Source organism: Ochotona curzoniae, unplaced genomic scaffold (genome assembly GCF_017591425.1).
Source record: "Ochotona curzoniae isolate NIBS_2020 unplaced genomic scaffold, NIBS_Ocur_1.0 contig_430, whole genome shotgun sequence".
NCBI classification, from domain to species: domain Eukaryota; kingdom Metazoa; phylum Chordata; class Mammalia; order Lagomorpha; family Ochotonidae; genus Ochotona; species Ochotona curzoniae.
Genome location: NW_024466219.1, coordinates 13,613,781 through 13,629,396, shown reverse-complemented (window position 1 = coordinate 13,629,396; position 15,616 = coordinate 13,613,781). Strand labels below are relative to the sequence as shown.

General features: G+C 59.1%; 2 protein-coding genes across 5 annotated transcripts; both read left to right on the top strand.

Annotated features, from left to right (window-relative positions):
- The first annotated feature begins 519 nt into the window (after nt 1–519).
- On the top strand, nt 520–5,978 carry CHI3L1 (chitinase 3 like 1). 2 transcript variants are annotated; one of them, XM_040985478.1, is made up of 10 exons: nt 520–578; nt 786–815; nt 1,616–1,817; nt 2,218–2,274; nt 2,576–2,726; nt 2,976–3,097; nt 4,140–4,263; nt 4,380–4,562; nt 5,070–5,186; nt 5,400–5,978. In XM_040985478.1, exons 1-10 carry the CDS (start codon nt 554–556, stop codon nt 5,538–5,540), a joined length of 1,152 nt encoding a protein of 383 aa, XP_040841412.1. In that variant the 5' UTR covers nt 520–553; the 3' UTR covers nt 5,541–5,978. The 2 variants fall into 2 exon arrangements, with proteins under 2 accessions (XP_040841412.1, XP_040841411.1); XM_040985477.1 differs by having other exon boundaries at nt 522–596.
- A 2,567-nt stretch (nt 5,979–8,545) lies between these two features.
- MYBPH (myosin binding protein H) lies at nt 8,546–15,298 on the top strand. 3 transcript variants are annotated; one of them, XM_040985475.1, is made up of 11 exons: nt 8,546–9,044; nt 9,130–9,264; nt 9,702–9,869; nt 11,923–12,011; nt 12,221–12,416; nt 12,566–12,705; nt 13,068–13,227; nt 13,978–14,114; nt 14,217–14,403; nt 14,616–14,669; nt 15,068–15,298. In XM_040985475.1, the coding sequence occupies exons 1-10, from the start codon at nt 8,819–8,821 to the stop codon at nt 14,630–14,632; spliced, it is 1,455 nt and encodes a 484-aa protein (XP_040841409.1). In that variant the 5' UTR covers nt 8,546–8,818; the 3' UTR covers nt 14,633–14,669; nt 15,068–15,298. The 3 variants fall into 3 exon arrangements, with proteins under 3 accessions (XP_040841409.1, XP_040841410.1, XP_040841408.1); XM_040985476.1 differs by having other exon boundaries at nt 15,065–15,298; XM_040985474.1 differs by having other exon boundaries at nt 14,616–15,298.
- The last annotated feature ends 318 nt before the right edge of the window (nt 15,299–15,616 follow it).

Genomic DNA, 15,616 nt, shown 5'->3' with positions numbered 1-15,616 from the left:
TTTTGAAATTATCACAGCAGAAACTGTTCAAAGGAAGGGCTAATTACCCCCAGGGAGCCCTCATCTTGGGCTTCTTGGTTCCTTCCTTCCCATTGCCACAAAGCTGGACTGGGCCAGACTGGAGGAGAGCAGGAAGCAGTCAGAGAGTGTGAGAGAAGGCAGGCAGAGCTGGATAGTAGCAGCCTTGTTCTGAGGTTACATTTATGTAACCTGATTGACCCAGACAAGGGTCTGTGCCCAGGGCTGCAGATGTGAAGGCAGGGGCTGCCAGGGAAATTGGGAAGGTGCTGGCAAGGAGCAGCAGGAGTGGGGTGCAGAAGGAAGTTGAGTCCCCAGCCCACCACCTTGCTGGCAGAACTGTCCCAGACATTTCAAAACCCCGGGCTTTCTCAATCTTCCCAGCCGACCTTGCCTTGCTGGCCAGCTGGGGCTCCTCCATTGACACACAGTGCAGTTCCTGTAAGGGGAAGTGGGAGGGGATTGGTATAAAAAGCACAGAGTACAGGGGACCCCAGGAAGAGGCCGCACTACAACCCACTCTGCTACTGTCAGAATGGGACTGAGGGCGACTCACACAGGTCTCTGGACTGACCAAGGCCAGTGGAAACTGGGTCGGGAGTTCTTAGAAGCCACTGCACCCTGGAGCCAGGCCACCTGCCTGCTGGGCTTAGGATGGGCTGAGGGCAAGCCAGGAGAGAAGGGGGACTGCTAAGACCCTGGTGGGAGGGGTGGCAGGTGCACAGGCAAGACACCCTGGCACAGTCTTGCTCTGGTTTCCCCTGCAGGGCTGGCGATCCTGGTGCTGCTGCAGTGTTGTGAGTAATGCCACCACCCCCACCCCCACCCCCAGCTTCACCTGCAGTCCTGGAATGCGTGGCAAGGGCACGGGGCGTTGGGGAGGGGGCTGGCACAGCAGCAAGCCCTTTTCCAGGCTCTTCTGGGTCTCTGGCTGGGAGGTATCTCGTAAGCTAGTCCGCGGCCACCAGAAGGTATTGGTCACATGTGTCCACTTCTCTGAACATCTGAGACTTTTCAAAATAGCAAACTTGAGAAGGCTCAGGGAAGTGGCGGCTTTCACCAGCAGCAGTGGCGTGGAGTGCCCAGGCAACCGGTGGCAGCACACTGCCATGCAGGTCCTAAATGCCTTCTGCACCTCCCCAGTACCCAGAGGCAGGGAGAGGCAGCCCCAGCAGCAGCAGCAGGAGTCAGGAGCGGAGGATGCTGGGAGCTGGCTCCCGTGTACCCCCAGCTCCAGGCTGAAACAGGGACACTCCCACAGAGGGGACAGGAAAGGCCGATGTTCCTCTCAGATTAAGGCTCCAACGGGAAGGCCAAGTGTCATGGGGCTGGGTCACCACTCTCTTTCAAAGCCGCCTCCTCCAAGAGGCCTCCTACTGGAACCCTCAAGTCCCATTTCAGCAGCATGTGCCAGTCTACCCCTGCCCCCACTCAAGGCCCAGCTATCAGTCTATACCATATTTAGCCTCTGCAGCTGCTCCATGCCAAGCCAGAGATCCGAGTTACTCTTCCCTCACCCCCCACTCACCCCAAGCCCCATGGGCGGGGTGGGGGTAACGGGCTCAGCCTGGAGGCCTACCCCTTCCTCTTCCTCCAGGTTCCGCCTACAAACTGGTCTGCTATTACACCAACTGGTCCCAGTACCGAGAGGGGGATGGGAGCTGCTTCCCAGATGTCATCAACAGCTTCCTCTGTACCCACATCATCTACAGCTTTGCCAACATAAGCAACAATGAGATTGACACATGGGAGTGGAATGATGCCACGCTCTATGGCATGCTGAATGCACTCAAGAGCAGGTTGGACCATGGGCCAGCCAGGGCACAGGGAGGGACAGGGGTGTACTGGGCAGCCCTGTTTTTGGCAGCATGGACATGGGCACCCTGCACCCACTTCTGGGTGGGGAATTGGAGGGCTTAGCTTAGACAAGAGGGGCAGCCAAAGGTGGGTGCACTTGGAGGCATCTCCTCCCCTCTCCAGGGAGCATGAAAAATGTTCATGGCTCTGCTTTGCCTTATACTGGCTTCCCAGTGCAGGAAAAACAGTGGTCGAGTCTGTGACCACTCAGAACACTGACAAGGAGGGCCCCAGAGGCCTAAGCCAGCCTCTTCCCAAAGCTGGAGCCTGCCTCTGGCCTCCAAGACATGGGGCCACCTGATCCGCTGACCCCACCTTGCCCTGCCTCTTCCCATCCTGCAGGAACCCCAACCTGAAGACCCTCCTGTCTGTGGGTGGATGGAACTTTGGCTCTCAGAGGTAAGAGGGACTAGAGGGTGTGAAACAGCAGCAAGGAGGCCTGGGCCTCCCCAGTCCACTGTAGGGGGGATTTTAGAGGCTCCTGTCCGGGGCCTGACTCATGTAGTGTCGAGAACCCAGAAAGAACTCAGAGACAGGGCGGAACTTGCCAGGAGTCACACAGTCTCCCCTGCTTGGTTTCTTCCCCTGGGTACTGGGCCTGTCCCAATCAACGCCTCCTCCAGCTGGACAGGTGGGACTCCCTGCTCCCCAGGCCCAGGGATGCCTCTCCCAACCATGGGACACTGTGCTTTCACCCTAGGTTTTCCAAAATTGCCTCCAAATCCAAGAATCGAAGGCAATTCATCAGGTCAGTGGCGCCATTTCTGCGGGCCCACGGCTTCGACGGGCTGGACCTGGCCTGGCTCTATCCCTCACGGAGAGACAGGGGTCATCTCACCAAACTCATCAAGGTGCTGGCCGATGAGGGAGGGCGTGGCAGGCAGTAGGAGGGGCAAAAGATTGAAGGTTTATCTCTTGTCACCCAGACCAATGGTATGCATGGGGCTTGGGGTCCAAACAGATTTTAGGAAAAAGTTGAGGTCACACTGTCATCTCTATAAGCTGCTCGTCACAGCCCAAGGGCAGCCAGGGGCTCAGAGCTCACAGCCTCTCCCCTGCTGTCCCCAGGTCCCTTTCACTCTCCTACCTACCTCCCCCAGGAAATGAAGGCTGAGTTCACCAGGGAGGCCCAGGGTGGAGCAGATGAGCTGCTGCTGAGCGCTGCGGTGTCCGCAGGGAAGGTGGCCCTTGACAGCGGCTATGATATCGCCCAGATATCCAGGTGCGTATCCAATGTCCCTCACACCTCGGCCACCTCTCTCCTTCCTCCTCCCCACCCCCTTTACCCACCCCGGTATCCCAAGTACACAAGGGGGACCAAGAGTCTGAGAGTCCTAACTCTTCCAGGCCTTGTTCTTGTGGACCAGGAATAGGTCACTTCCCTACCTTGTGCCACAATTGCACATCTGTCGAATGGGACATAACAATGCCCGCCCTTCCTTTTCCTCTGGGGTGCTGCTGATCTGCTGACAGTTGCCAGGGCTGCATTCTAGAAAGGGTATAGACACCACACACCCACCCAGTCGTCAAGTTTCCCCATGCCAGGCTGGGGCAGGACACCGGTGCCTACAGGACCGACACAGAACAAAAAGACTTGGTTTCCAAAATGAGACAACTTCACATCCCTCCCTGCTGGCCACCCCCTCATCAGGGACCAACACCAGAGCCCCCTGAGAATGGCTGCCAGAAGCCCAGTGGCCTGATGGCTCCAGAGGGATTCCGGGAAAGCTGCAAGCTGGAACAGTGACCTTAGGCTCTTCTTTAGGACCCTAGAGAGGCAAAGACTTGGTATTTGTCCAGACTTTGGGGGTGGTGAAGGCATTCTGCACCATTTTCCCAGTGGCAGAAGCTTGTGCTGGGCAGTCCGCCTCCACTGCTCCCGAGCCCCGAAGGACACTTCCTCCCACCCTCTCGTGTCTTTGGCTTCCATCGCTTTTTGGTCCCTGTGTTCCCCTGTCGCACCTCCTCTCAGCAACTTCCCATGTTGCTATCGGTCAGCTTATCCTGGAGGGGAGCAGCAGGTGGGATGGAGGCCGGCTCCCACACGCATGTTGGGCCAGGATACAGGGACCCACTCTCACCCCAAGTGCCCTTGTGGCCCATGGTAGGTGGGCCAGCAGCCAGGGTGGTGCTCACTGGGAACGCTGGGACTTGGCTTAACAGCTTGCGCATCAGCTGCCTCCTGCCCCAGCTCATATCCTGCTGGGGCCTTGGATGTGCAGCCAAGGGCTTTTTTAATTTCCCGCTCTGCCCTTCCTCCCCAGACACCTGGATTTCATCAGTCTCATGACCTATGATTTCCACGGAGCCTGGCGTGGGACCACCGGACACCACAGCCCCCTGTTCCGGGGTCAAGAGGATGCAAGTCCTGACAGATTCAGCAATGCTGTGCGTGCCCAAAGCTCTGCCACTTGCCAGGGTGCCCACATCCCGGAGTCGAAGCCCAGGGGTCCTTGCCCATACCACCCCACCCACACATTCCTCCCTGCCCTGTCCCCATCCAGGACTATACTGTGGGCTATGTGATGAGACGAGGGGTCCCAGCCAATAAGCTGCTTCTGGGCATCCCTGCCTTTGGCAAGAGCTTCACGCTGGCCTCCTCTGAGACTGGCGTTGGAGTTCCCATCTTGGGACTGGGGCTGCCCGGCCGGTTCACCAAGGAGGAGGGGATACTCGCCTACTATGAGGTAAGGGAGCCAGAGGAGACCATGAGAGCTCCAACACCACCAACACCACCCCGGGAAAGGGACTGCCCTCATACTACTTTTCTCCTCTGGGAATAAAACAATCCTCTGTTGGCGTCACGCCCTTGAGAAAGAGACGACACGCTGAGGTCTCTGCCACTCCATCTCCAGCAGATACAGGCACATGCCCGCCCCAGCCACCAAGTGGAGTCTTCCAGCATGGGAAAGATCCAGGGCCAGGAGGCAGGTTCTGTGTTTCAGTCTAGTCTCTGTTCCTCTGTGAGACCCTGAACTTGTCCTCAAATCTATATGAGGGAGGAAGCCAGTAAGGAACCCCCTTACAGCCCCTTGGCTGTGGCAAAGAGGAATGCTGGATTCCCACTTGTTTTACACCAACCAGTAGAAGCCAGGGAGAGGGGCTGTCGGAGACCTGGAGGGTCTGACTTCTCCCCACCACCTGCTGAGTCAGGTGCCACTCCCCACATGATCCCTGCTCTGTTCTCTTCTCAGATCTGTGACTTCCTCCAAGGTGCCACGGTCCACAGACTCCTGGGCCAACAGGTCCCTTATGCCACCAAGGGCAACCAGTGGGTGGGGTACGACGACCTGGAGAGTGTCAGACAGAAGGTAGGCTTCCCAGAGCTCGAACCCCAGGATAAAGAGGGAAGAGGCCCAAATCTAGTCCCCTGAACAGTGGGGACTGGGTCACCGGTACGTGGGTCTTAGCACCTGTTGTTCCCTCCTCCGGTTGGAGAGGGCCGCACCACACATCACCCATCACACACACACACTGCTCTGGTCCAGGGACCCAAGCCCTGCCTGCTCTGTTCCTTTACCCAGGTGCAATACCTGAAAAGCAGGCAGTTGGCGGGGGCCATGGTGTGGGCGCTGGACCTGGATGACTTCCGCGGCTCATTCTGTGGCCAGAACCTACGCTTCCCTCTCACCAATGCCATCAAGGATGCCCTGGCTGCGCCTTAGCCTGCCCCTTGTCCTACACTCTGTGTGGGGCAGGGATAGGAAGGTGGGGGCTGCGGAGGCCACTCTCCCCTCAGCCCAGGATCCACCTGCACCATGGAGTCCTGAGTTGAGCCTGGGAACAAGTGTGGAACGCAGCACAGTGTGTAAGATGGGGTGCACAGGGCATGGGGCTGTGGGGACTGTGGGCCAGCACAGTGCAAGGTACACCTGCTGATGAGTGGAAATGCTGGTGCAAGGGTACGTTTTTGAATTCCTGCTCATGGTCATGCCTATTAAAGGAGAAGAAGCAGCCCCAGGTCCTCCAGTACCCAGTGACCCTACCATTTATACCCTCTGCCCAGCCTGCAACCTCCTCATAGGAATATAATCGCAGCCCCTCTCTCCCTTCCCTTTCTTAATCCCACAACTATTCAATAAAGCAGCATAGCTTATCACTCAGTCCTAGCTCTGGTCTATCTTTGTAGGACACTGGACCCCACCCCCCAAGGGGCTCTGCTCTGCCACTCCTCTGGATTCTTCTTTCTGAGCCTTGGGGGTCCAAGATAAAGCTGCCACGTCCGGCTATGCCAGGCCCAGTAACCCTCAAGGGGAGACTCTAGCAGTTCCTGTGTCACCTGTTGTGGACTTAGCCAAGCCAAGCTGCAGGCCTTCCAGCAATCATTGTGGTCTCCCAATTCAGTTTTTTATTGCAAGAAATTTAGCTTCTTGCCAAAGGCCCTTCATCTAGCTTTTCATCTCTTCCTATCACGGTGGGTGATAGTGAGAGCTCATTATAGGACCAGGCACAGCGAAGAACCCTGAATGTCATCTTATGCCCTCTCCCTGTCCTCTGAGGTTGGGGGCGTGTCTCTGCAGGGCAACCCCCAGTGACAGGCACCTCTGTCTAGAGGCAAGCCTCCCGCTGCAGGGCTGGGTGGAATCCAAGGGCTGTCCCATGTCCTGGGCTCCCCTGCTGCTCACTCTGCTCCCTCAACTCAGAGGCACAGCGCTCAGGGCATCTCGGCTCAGGCTGGCCTGGGGCTCTGGTCGGAGACGGTTGGGATGAGCTGGGATGCTGCAGCGGGGGCTCCATAGATGGCTGGAACTTGTGCCCGGAGTCCCTGATGTTCGGGTTGTCTGTGACTTGGAAGGATCTTGATGTGGCCGGATGGTTTGTGACTCTGGTTTGAGAAATAGGGAAGAGAATACCTGCCGGTGGCCTTGAAATCCAAACCAGCTGAAGCAGGGCAAATGCACCTGACCCCCAAGGTCACAGCCCCTTTAAAGGCAGGGGAAGCAAGGGCCTTGGCCAGCGCTCAGAAGGGTACGTGGCATTCACTGCTGGCCAGTGGGTCCAAGTGTCGCCTGATCCTTGCCCGCTGCCCAGCCCACCCCATGGCAGTGGCCGCCAGCCCGCGTCCCCTGGGGCCACCCTTCCCCCAGCCTGGGCAGGCTCTCCAGGGCTGACTCAGGGAGCTGCAGGGTTAGTCACATTTGCTTATAGCTGCAGAGTCAGAGGCCAAGGATGAAGATCGGGTCTCCAAGGACTGCTCCTTGTCCAGCAGGACACTGAATCGCCAGCCGGAGGCCATGGGCGCCACCAGAGGGGCCCTCTACTATTGGACCCAGCTAGGATAGCCAGCCCCAAGAAAGGGTAGCATGTTATCTATTGCTAAAGAAATGACAGGACTGTTGATTCTGAAACTGACAGACATATGCTTGGAAGGAATATGTCAGATATGAATCATCACTGAGGGAACACCTGTGCGGCCTCCACTCAGAACAGCAAGTCTCTCCTGAGTACACCTCGAGGACACACCCCTATCCCACCTCTGTAGGCCACCCCCACCCCATCTTCTGTTTTGATCATCACCTGACTTTCCGTCTGACTTGGCCACAACTGGCATCCCTGGGTGCAGCGAGCTCACTGCATCTTGAACAAGCTTCCAGCCCACGAGAGGACAGCATTTCTGCGTGGCTTGCTCCTTCTGCTGCCCAGGAGGGCCGTGCAGTCTCATGCATTACCCCATGCCCAGCCCTCTTCACCTTGTATTTCACTTTAAGGTTTACAAAGATGCCGGTCATTTCTCTATGCTTCCACTGGAGCCAGCCGTGTCCCCCAGAGCTCGGGGTTGCCCTACTGCACACATTCCCCTCCCTACCTCCTAGGGCACAGAAGTGGGCATTTGGGGGTGGTGCTGGGGTGCTGCCAAGCAGACCCATCAGCCCTGTCAGGACTGTCATGCCTGCAAAATGGTTGTAACTTCTTACTGTTGTGGTTTTTCAAGGCATGACCTGGGCTAATGTTTTATTCAATCCATGTCTAGATGTCTCATTTGCCCTATACTGGGAACGCTCCCACCCACACAATGCTTCAAAGAATCTAGAAGATTCTGAAAGCTGTTTTCCAGCAGTAGTGCCTTTCCAAGATCCACCTCCAATTTGTCCCAACCCCCAGGGCAAAGGGTTCTGTGTACCAAAGGGAAACCAAAGAAGGCTGACCATGAACCCAGGCAGTGGCAGTAAGAAGTGAGGCCGTCAGTAGGTGATCGGGCCGTGGAGTACGCCCCTCCTGACTGCACCAAGGTCACTGAAACTTGGAGCAGGTGCATTCTGGCAGGGCAGGTTCCTGATGCCCCTTGTCCTGTGCACCTGCCATGCTGTGGCAGAACCCACAGACCCTTCCCTGCCACAGGCAATGTGCTCAACCGTGAGCTCCGAGATGCCCACTCTTCCTGACACCCTCAGCCCCTGGTGTCCTGCAGAACCCCACCCCACTCCCTCAACCTCACACAGCACAGGGGAGAGTCCTAGAGGCCTGCAGACCCCAGGGAAATGTGTCGGGGGACTCTGAGCCCCACTCCCTGGTGTGAGAAGCCCCGGAAACAGGTGGCCCCAGAGACACTCAGAGTTCAGTCTGGTCTCCGTCCCCAGATGGACACTCTCCCCACAGCCCTGTCACCTGGCACCGGCCCCCAGCCAAGTCCCAGCTCTCCCATACACGCCCTCCCCCACTGCCCGGGCAGCGGCACTCTGGTGGCCAGGCACAGCCAGGGTGCTGGACAAGGGAGTGAGCGCCTCAAGGGGCCTGTGCGCTTCCTCCCCCAGATCTATTCCTAGCCTGGACGCCTTGCTCCCAGCCCCCCACCTGACCTGACCCCACAGCTGAGAATCGTTGGCAGGGGGCGGGGCAGCCCCTAGCTATATAAACCCAGACCGAGGTGGCCCAGGCATCCTGGAGCCCCAGGCCCTCCACACCGACCCTGCTCACAGCAGTGCGAGCCCCAGCCTGCCCAGCAATGACGGGAAAAGCCGCCTCTGAGACCCCTGCCCCCAGCACGGAGGAGGCAACGGCTGAGTCTGCCAAGGCGCCCAGCACTGAGTCTGCAGCAGCAGCAGCAGCAGCAGCGTCGGAGGAGCAGCCCCCACAGCTGCAGGACCCTGTCTCTCAGGAACCTACCCCTGAGGCCCCCGCGGCCCCTGCAGAAGCCCCTGCAGCCACAAAACCTGCCCCCCTCAGTGAAGGTGACCAGGGGTGGCGCGGGGCGGGGCGGGGGACAGGAATAAGGAGAGGAGGGGGCTCCTGAGCTCACCTTGACTTCCCGCACAGATGTTCCCAGCGCCCCCCTGCGGCTGGCCTTGGAGGATGTGAGCAGCAGCTCAGTGACCGTGAGCTGGGAGCCCCCAGAGCGCCTGGGAAAGCTGGGGCTCCAGGGTTATGTGCTGGAATTCCGCCGGGAAGGAGGTGAGTACTGGGTGGTGAGGAGAGGGGCTGGGCACTGGGGCTGCTCAGGGAGTCACAGAAGATGGGGAGGCATCCATCCCTGCCCCTCTTGCCCCACCAGGGACCTCTGATAGTCAGCTATGCATCAAAAGACCCCACTTATAGAGGGACAGGCCATGAGAGAATGAGGAGGCATGGCGAGGCCCCCCAACCTCGCTGTGTGACTTTGCAAATGTATCCAGCCCTCTCTGGCTTCGTCCTTCTCACCTCTGGCCACTACTATAAGGCCATGATGTGTCTCTGATGCTGCTGGGAACTCAGAAGTTGGGGTGGGCATGGCAAGGGGGAGACAGACCCATAGATGGGGGGTCAGTGTTCCCAGACAACCAGCAAGAAGGCAAAGCCCACGGACAAGGCCTCATACCCTCCCCACCCCCTCTCTCTGCCCTCCTGCCCAGCCTCAGAGTGGGTACCTGTGAATGCCCGGCCCCTGATGGTGACCCAGCAGACGATGCGGAACCTAGCCCTGGGGGACAAGTTCATCCTGCGCGTGACTGCCGTGAGCCGGGCGGGTGCTGGCCCGCCGGCCGTGCTGGAACAGCCTGTCCACATCCTGGAGACCATCGGTAAAGCCCCTCGTCATCTTGCTGCCCAGCTCTCACCTGCTGGAAGGCAAGCCCGCCTCGCCACACTCACACACACCTGCTTGTAGGGAGGTCCTGCTTCCCAGGCAGCCAGGGCCCTCTGGAGCTGAGTGGGCCAAGCCTGGGGGAGGGGCTTTGCCATGGCCACCAACAGAAGCTCCAGGTCCCTGGGACCCAGGTTCGATGACCTTTCTGTACTCCCTCCTGTCTGATCTTCAGTCCTTAGCAGCACCAGGGGAATGTCCTGGGCCCCATGGGTCCCCACCTCCCCTCGGGGTCTGCAGCAGCAAGAAGGCCCTGCTCACAACGTGACCCTGGCGGGAAGAAGAAGAAAAGGCCGCAGAATGCAGAATGGCCACATAACTTCTCCATCCTCACAAGGCAGCACCCACTGGCCACTGGAGGCCAGCTGCTGTCCCTGTGGCTAATATTTCTATTTGCAGGGTGTATTAGCCTCAAACCCGCCCCCATTCCCCTGCCAGGGCTGGTCAGGTTTCGGTCTGTTAATGGCGGTGAGTCACTGGGTCCGATCTTGCGTCTCTAGAGACAGCATGGGGCCCCAGGGTGAGAAGAGACATGGACAAGCAGGTGGCCTGGAGCTTTCTCCACCTTCTGCCTCAGCCAGTTCTCAGCAGAGCTGGGGGACAGAACCCTACCTCCAGGGGTCTAGAGAGACCTCTAGGAGAAAGTGTTGAGACTACAGAATGGGGTTGAGTTTGGGTTCAAGTTTGAGACTCAGGGATCATGGTAGCCAGACCAAGCAGGTCCCCAGGAGCCCATGCTTGCCCCTAGCCCTCCTAGGCCAGGCCTGGGGTTCCAAAGCCTGCACATTCCGGATGAGATGCAACCTCCACCCTGGTGGCAGCAACTACAGCTGCCTGGCTGGCCTGGCGGTGGCCTGCAGCATCCTGCACCTCACCACAGGTCCCCCCATCCATCACCAAAGGACCCCAGGGAGCTCAGCCTCAGAGATGTCCCCCGGGGTGCATCACTGCTGAAGGGGGCCAGCTCCACGCTCTTTGCTCCATGCAGGTGCCTCTGGCAGGACAAGAAGGGATTTCCTGGAGAGAAGGGGCTGAGGAGGCCCAGAGCAAGTAAAGAACAGCCAGGCCCCTCAGGACAGGGTGGGGCAGGGCCCTGTCCAGGAGCCTCCCGGGACAGCTGTCCCTCCCGGCCACCTGGGGCTGCCAAGCATTCCTGGCCCCCTGCAGCTGCCCTTGAAGCATTCCAAGCCCGAGGCTCCAGAGCCCAGTGCCCGCTCAGCTAATCCTTGGAGACACAGTGTCCCTTCTCACTGTCTCCTCCGCGTTCTGCATGCCACCAGCCAACTGCTGCCACCTGTTTGCCACAGAGGAGCCCCAGTCCTGGCTCCAGCACCCACCCAGGGGGAAGGGCAGCTGCTGAGGCAGCCTCACTGGCAATGCTTAGTGAGTGCACCTGGCTAGATGTGTGAGAAGGTGGTTGTCTAGCAGGGGGCTGACAAGTCCAAGAACGACCTGCCAGCAGCAAGATGGAAAGATTGTGGGAGGAGTACATAAGGAAAACCCCAGAATCCTCCCAGTAGGACCTAGGAGGGGTGGGCAAAGAGGGTTCCCAGAAAGTCCTGTTCTGAGGTGGTGTCAGGTATCTTGTGCTGGTTTCCTAGGAGAAAGACTAGGCTGCCTTTTCCCAGCAGTGCAACAGGTGAACTGCCCGCTCCCCACCAGGGGGAGACCGAGAGGTTGTCGGCCCCATCTGGAGTCTGGGGATTTGCAGGCAAATCTCAGCCTAGCCAGGTCAAGGTACCAAGAAGGCAGTGCCCAAAATGCCTACCAGTTCACACCACGGTGGCCCTGTCCTGCCAGCAACCTCTCATTTCTCAGCTCCCTGAAGACCTCATGGGGATGGGGTCCTCTAGATCTGGAGCAGTGAGAACTCCGCCTTTCCCCATGGGGAGGCAGCCAGGACATACCAAGGCCGCCTGCCACCTGCCAGCCAACTGTCCTCCCCAGCTGCCCCACTGCTGTGCTAAGCCTGGACTCTCGTTCTGATGCAGAGGCCCCCAAGATCCGCGTCCCCCGCCACCTCCGTCAGACCTACATCCGCCGCGTGGGAGAAGCCATCAACCTGCAGATCCCCTTTCAGGTGGGTCCCTGCAGGGAGCCTGGGGAGTGTCAGGACCCCCATGGGGGCCTACCTGGGATCCACCAGGGTGGCCTCGTGCACTCTCAACTGGGCATGTGACTCAGTGGTCAGAGGCTGAGAAGATGAGGGTAGTAGGGGAGGCAGGTCTGCCCTCTTTCCGGGGCTGTGGGCCCCTGCCTGCATTCACCCTGCGGCTTGCTCTCCATCAGGGCAAGCCCAAGCCCCAGGCCTCCTGGACCCATGATGGCCACGCCCTGGACACGCAGCGCGTGAATGTGCGCAGCGGCGAGCAGGACTCCATCCTCTTCATCCGCTCGGCCCAGCGCTGTGACTCGGGCCGCTATGAGCTCACTGTGCGGCTGGAAGACCTGGAGGCCAAGGCAGCCATCGACATCCTGGTGATTGGTAAGGGGGCCAGGGTGCAGGAGCACCCAGCTTGGCAGGGAGAGTGGGGCATGGCCCATGGGGCCTGGCAGGAACCACATCAGGCTGTGAGGACCGGGAGGCAGGCCTGCCGGGTGCTGACACCCATGCCTTGCCCTCTGGTCCTGCAGAGAAACCTGGGCCCCCCAGCAGCATCAAGCTCCTAGATGTGTGGGGCTGTAATGCCGCTCTTGAGTGGAGCCCACCCCAGGACACGGGCAACACAGAACTCCTTGGGTACACGGTGCAGAAGGCAGACAAGAAGACAGGGGTGAGCCGTGTGGCAGGTGAAGTCGGAGACGAGGGACCCGCCTGCTGGGGATGCTAAGGACCACCACTCTGACTCCCTGCGGGGCCCCGGCCAGGACCAGCCCCTTCTCTGAGCTGCTACCCCCTCCTCTGTTCATGCTCTGGAAGTTTCCTGTGTATGGAAATGAACACATGGAGCCTTGCTCAGGGGCTGAGCGCCTGCCCTTCTAAGAGAAGCTGAGGCTGCAGATTCTCTAAGGCCCCCGGCTGACCCAGGTCCCCCAGGTTGGGGCATGGAGTGAGCAAGCGCCGCTGAGGAGGGGGCTGCTGATTGGCAGGGAGGGAGAAGCCAGGCAAGGGTGACCAGCTGCTCTGTCCCCACAGCAATGGTTCACGGTGCTGGAACGCTACCACCCCACCACCTGCACCATCTCCGATCTCATCGTTGGCAACTCTTACTCCTTCCGGGTCTTCTCCGAAAACCTGTGTGGCCTCAGTGACTCAGCCACAGTCACCAAGGAGCTGGCGCACATCCAGAAGGCAGGTGGGTGGGCCAGCATTCCCCAGGGTCACCACGGCTCTGTGGCTTCTCCTGGGTGCCCGCTCCCAGGGATATCTGCTGCCCTCCCGCCTCACAGCAGGGGTGTGTGGGTGCGTGCGCACGCGTGCGCGTACACACACACACACACACACACACACACACACACAGGCTTGAAATCGAAGTAATGGATGCAGCTGACGGATTTCAGCAAACGCAGCACAGCAGACCCATGCAAATGAGCAGGAAGCTGTGCACTGGTTCTGCCAGCCCCACACAACCACTGCATCCCAGGAGATCTTGATGCACACGGCCAGGCAGCCTCAGGGCTGTTTGCTGGAAGCACAGAGTTCTGGGTCCAGAGAAAACGCAGCTGGCTGGCCGATCAAACAGGAGAGGGATGCTCTTGTCCATCTCAGCAGGTGCCAGGCACCCCTGCATCCAGCACTAAGTCCCAGGTCTTGGTCCCCAATGTCCTGCAGGCTCCACCAGATACCTTCTTTTTAACACCGTCTTGTGCTGCACAGAATTCAAAGTTTTCATTTAGAAAAGTAAAAAAAAAGCCAGCCAGACACAGACTGTGCCAGGACACAGACTGCCACCAGGCCAGCCGCTGGCCTACCCACTCCATTCCCCATCCCGGGCCTCTGAAAGGCATGCTCCCTGAAATTCCCCTGCAAGCTTAGATGAGGAGTTTCTTAGGGTGCCCCCATTTCTACACCCTCAGAGCTGCCCCCATTTTCTCTCCAAACCCAGGTATTGTAGCCAAACCCAAAGGGTTTGTCGAGCGAGACTTCTCAGAAGCCCCTTCATTCACACAGCCCCTGGCTGACCACACCTCCACACCGGGCTACAGCACTCAACTCTTCTGTAGTGTCCGAGCGTCACCCAAGGTGAGGAGTTAGAGGAGTGCAGGGGTGGGGGCATCACCCAGGCCTGTCTACCCCACCCCGAGGCTGGCATCCCAGCTCTGCCCTGACCATGACTCCACCCAGCCCAAGATCATTTGGATGAAGAACAAGATGGACATCCAGGGCGATCCCAAGTACCGAGCCATCTCCGAGCAGGGGATCTGCACCCTGGAGATTCGTAAGCCTAGCCCTTTTGACTCTGGCGTCTACACCTGCAAGGCGGTCAACGTGCTGGGCGAGGCCTCGGTGGAATGCCGGCTGGAGGTCAAAGGTGAGCTGGAGAGCATCAGGAGAACAGGAGAACTTGAACTAGATGCAGCTGAAAATCCAAGGCAGGAGGACAGGAGAGTGAAGGCCAGGAGTGTGGGGAGAGGCGTGTAGCCATGACCCTCTGCGGTTCCCTTCCCCCATCCTCCCACCTGGTAACTCCCCCCTTCCTCCCCTCCTCCCCTAGCCAAGCTCTAACCTGCAGGTCTCTTGCAGCCTCAGCCACACACTGAAGAGCCACGGTGGGAGGAAGCCGTGCCTACAAGGCAGGTGACTGGCTGGGCCCCCACCCCTGCTCCCTCTAAACAGGGGCTGGGCTGGGAGGGGGACGGTCAGCTCAGGATGCAAATGTGCAGGCACGGGCAGCTAGTGCACCAGTGTGGAAAAGCACGGTGACATTGCAGAGCCAGGCCATGCTGAGTGACTTTACATAGAGGTAGGGATACGGAGCCCCTACCCCTTCCCTGGCATTCTTCAGCGTTGCATAAGGAAGCGTGTAGTACTGCAGGGCAGGCTAGGGAGGGAGGCCCTGGGAGAGTGGAAGGTGCTGCGTTCCACCTGCTGCACCCCTCTTTCCTTCTCCTCCCCAACCCCCTCACCGCCCCGCACCTCTGGCAGCAGCCACGCTCCACCCCGCACCAGGGCTCAGGAAGCACCTTCTCCAGCAGGTGCTGCAGCCTGAGGATCCAACTTCACCAAGACCCCAGACTCCCACTTTCACAGCCGTGGCTTCCCTCTGCTGCCGCTGGCTCCGCCTGCCCTGGCTGGAGCCCAGAAGTTACAGGTGGGCATAGCGAGCCCCCCGGGAGCATGCTTCCAGGGTGGAAAAGACCAGAAATGTGCAGGAGCTGAAGTGGGCACGGGGCTGTGCACTGGGCAAGAAGCATCAAATAAAGGCTTGTGGTTGCAGCCAGGGGCCTCTGACCATGAAGTGTGGAGTCACCTGGGGCGCCGTCCGGCATCCTTGTGAGGGAGCCAGTGAAGGGAGCTCTGGGTCTTACGGGGACTTTCCCTGATGTGTGAGTGTTTAGACTCTTGCTGTCTGATTCACCCTAGGTGCCTGTGTAACCATAGCAACAGACACACCCTGGAGGGAACCCTGGGCTCCTGCAGCCTCCGCATCTCTCCCCCAATCCCACTGCTCCCCCACATCCCTGACAGCGTTAGCGCCATGCTCACTACCAGGGTCTAGCCTTTTATTAGTCCTGCAGCCTCCC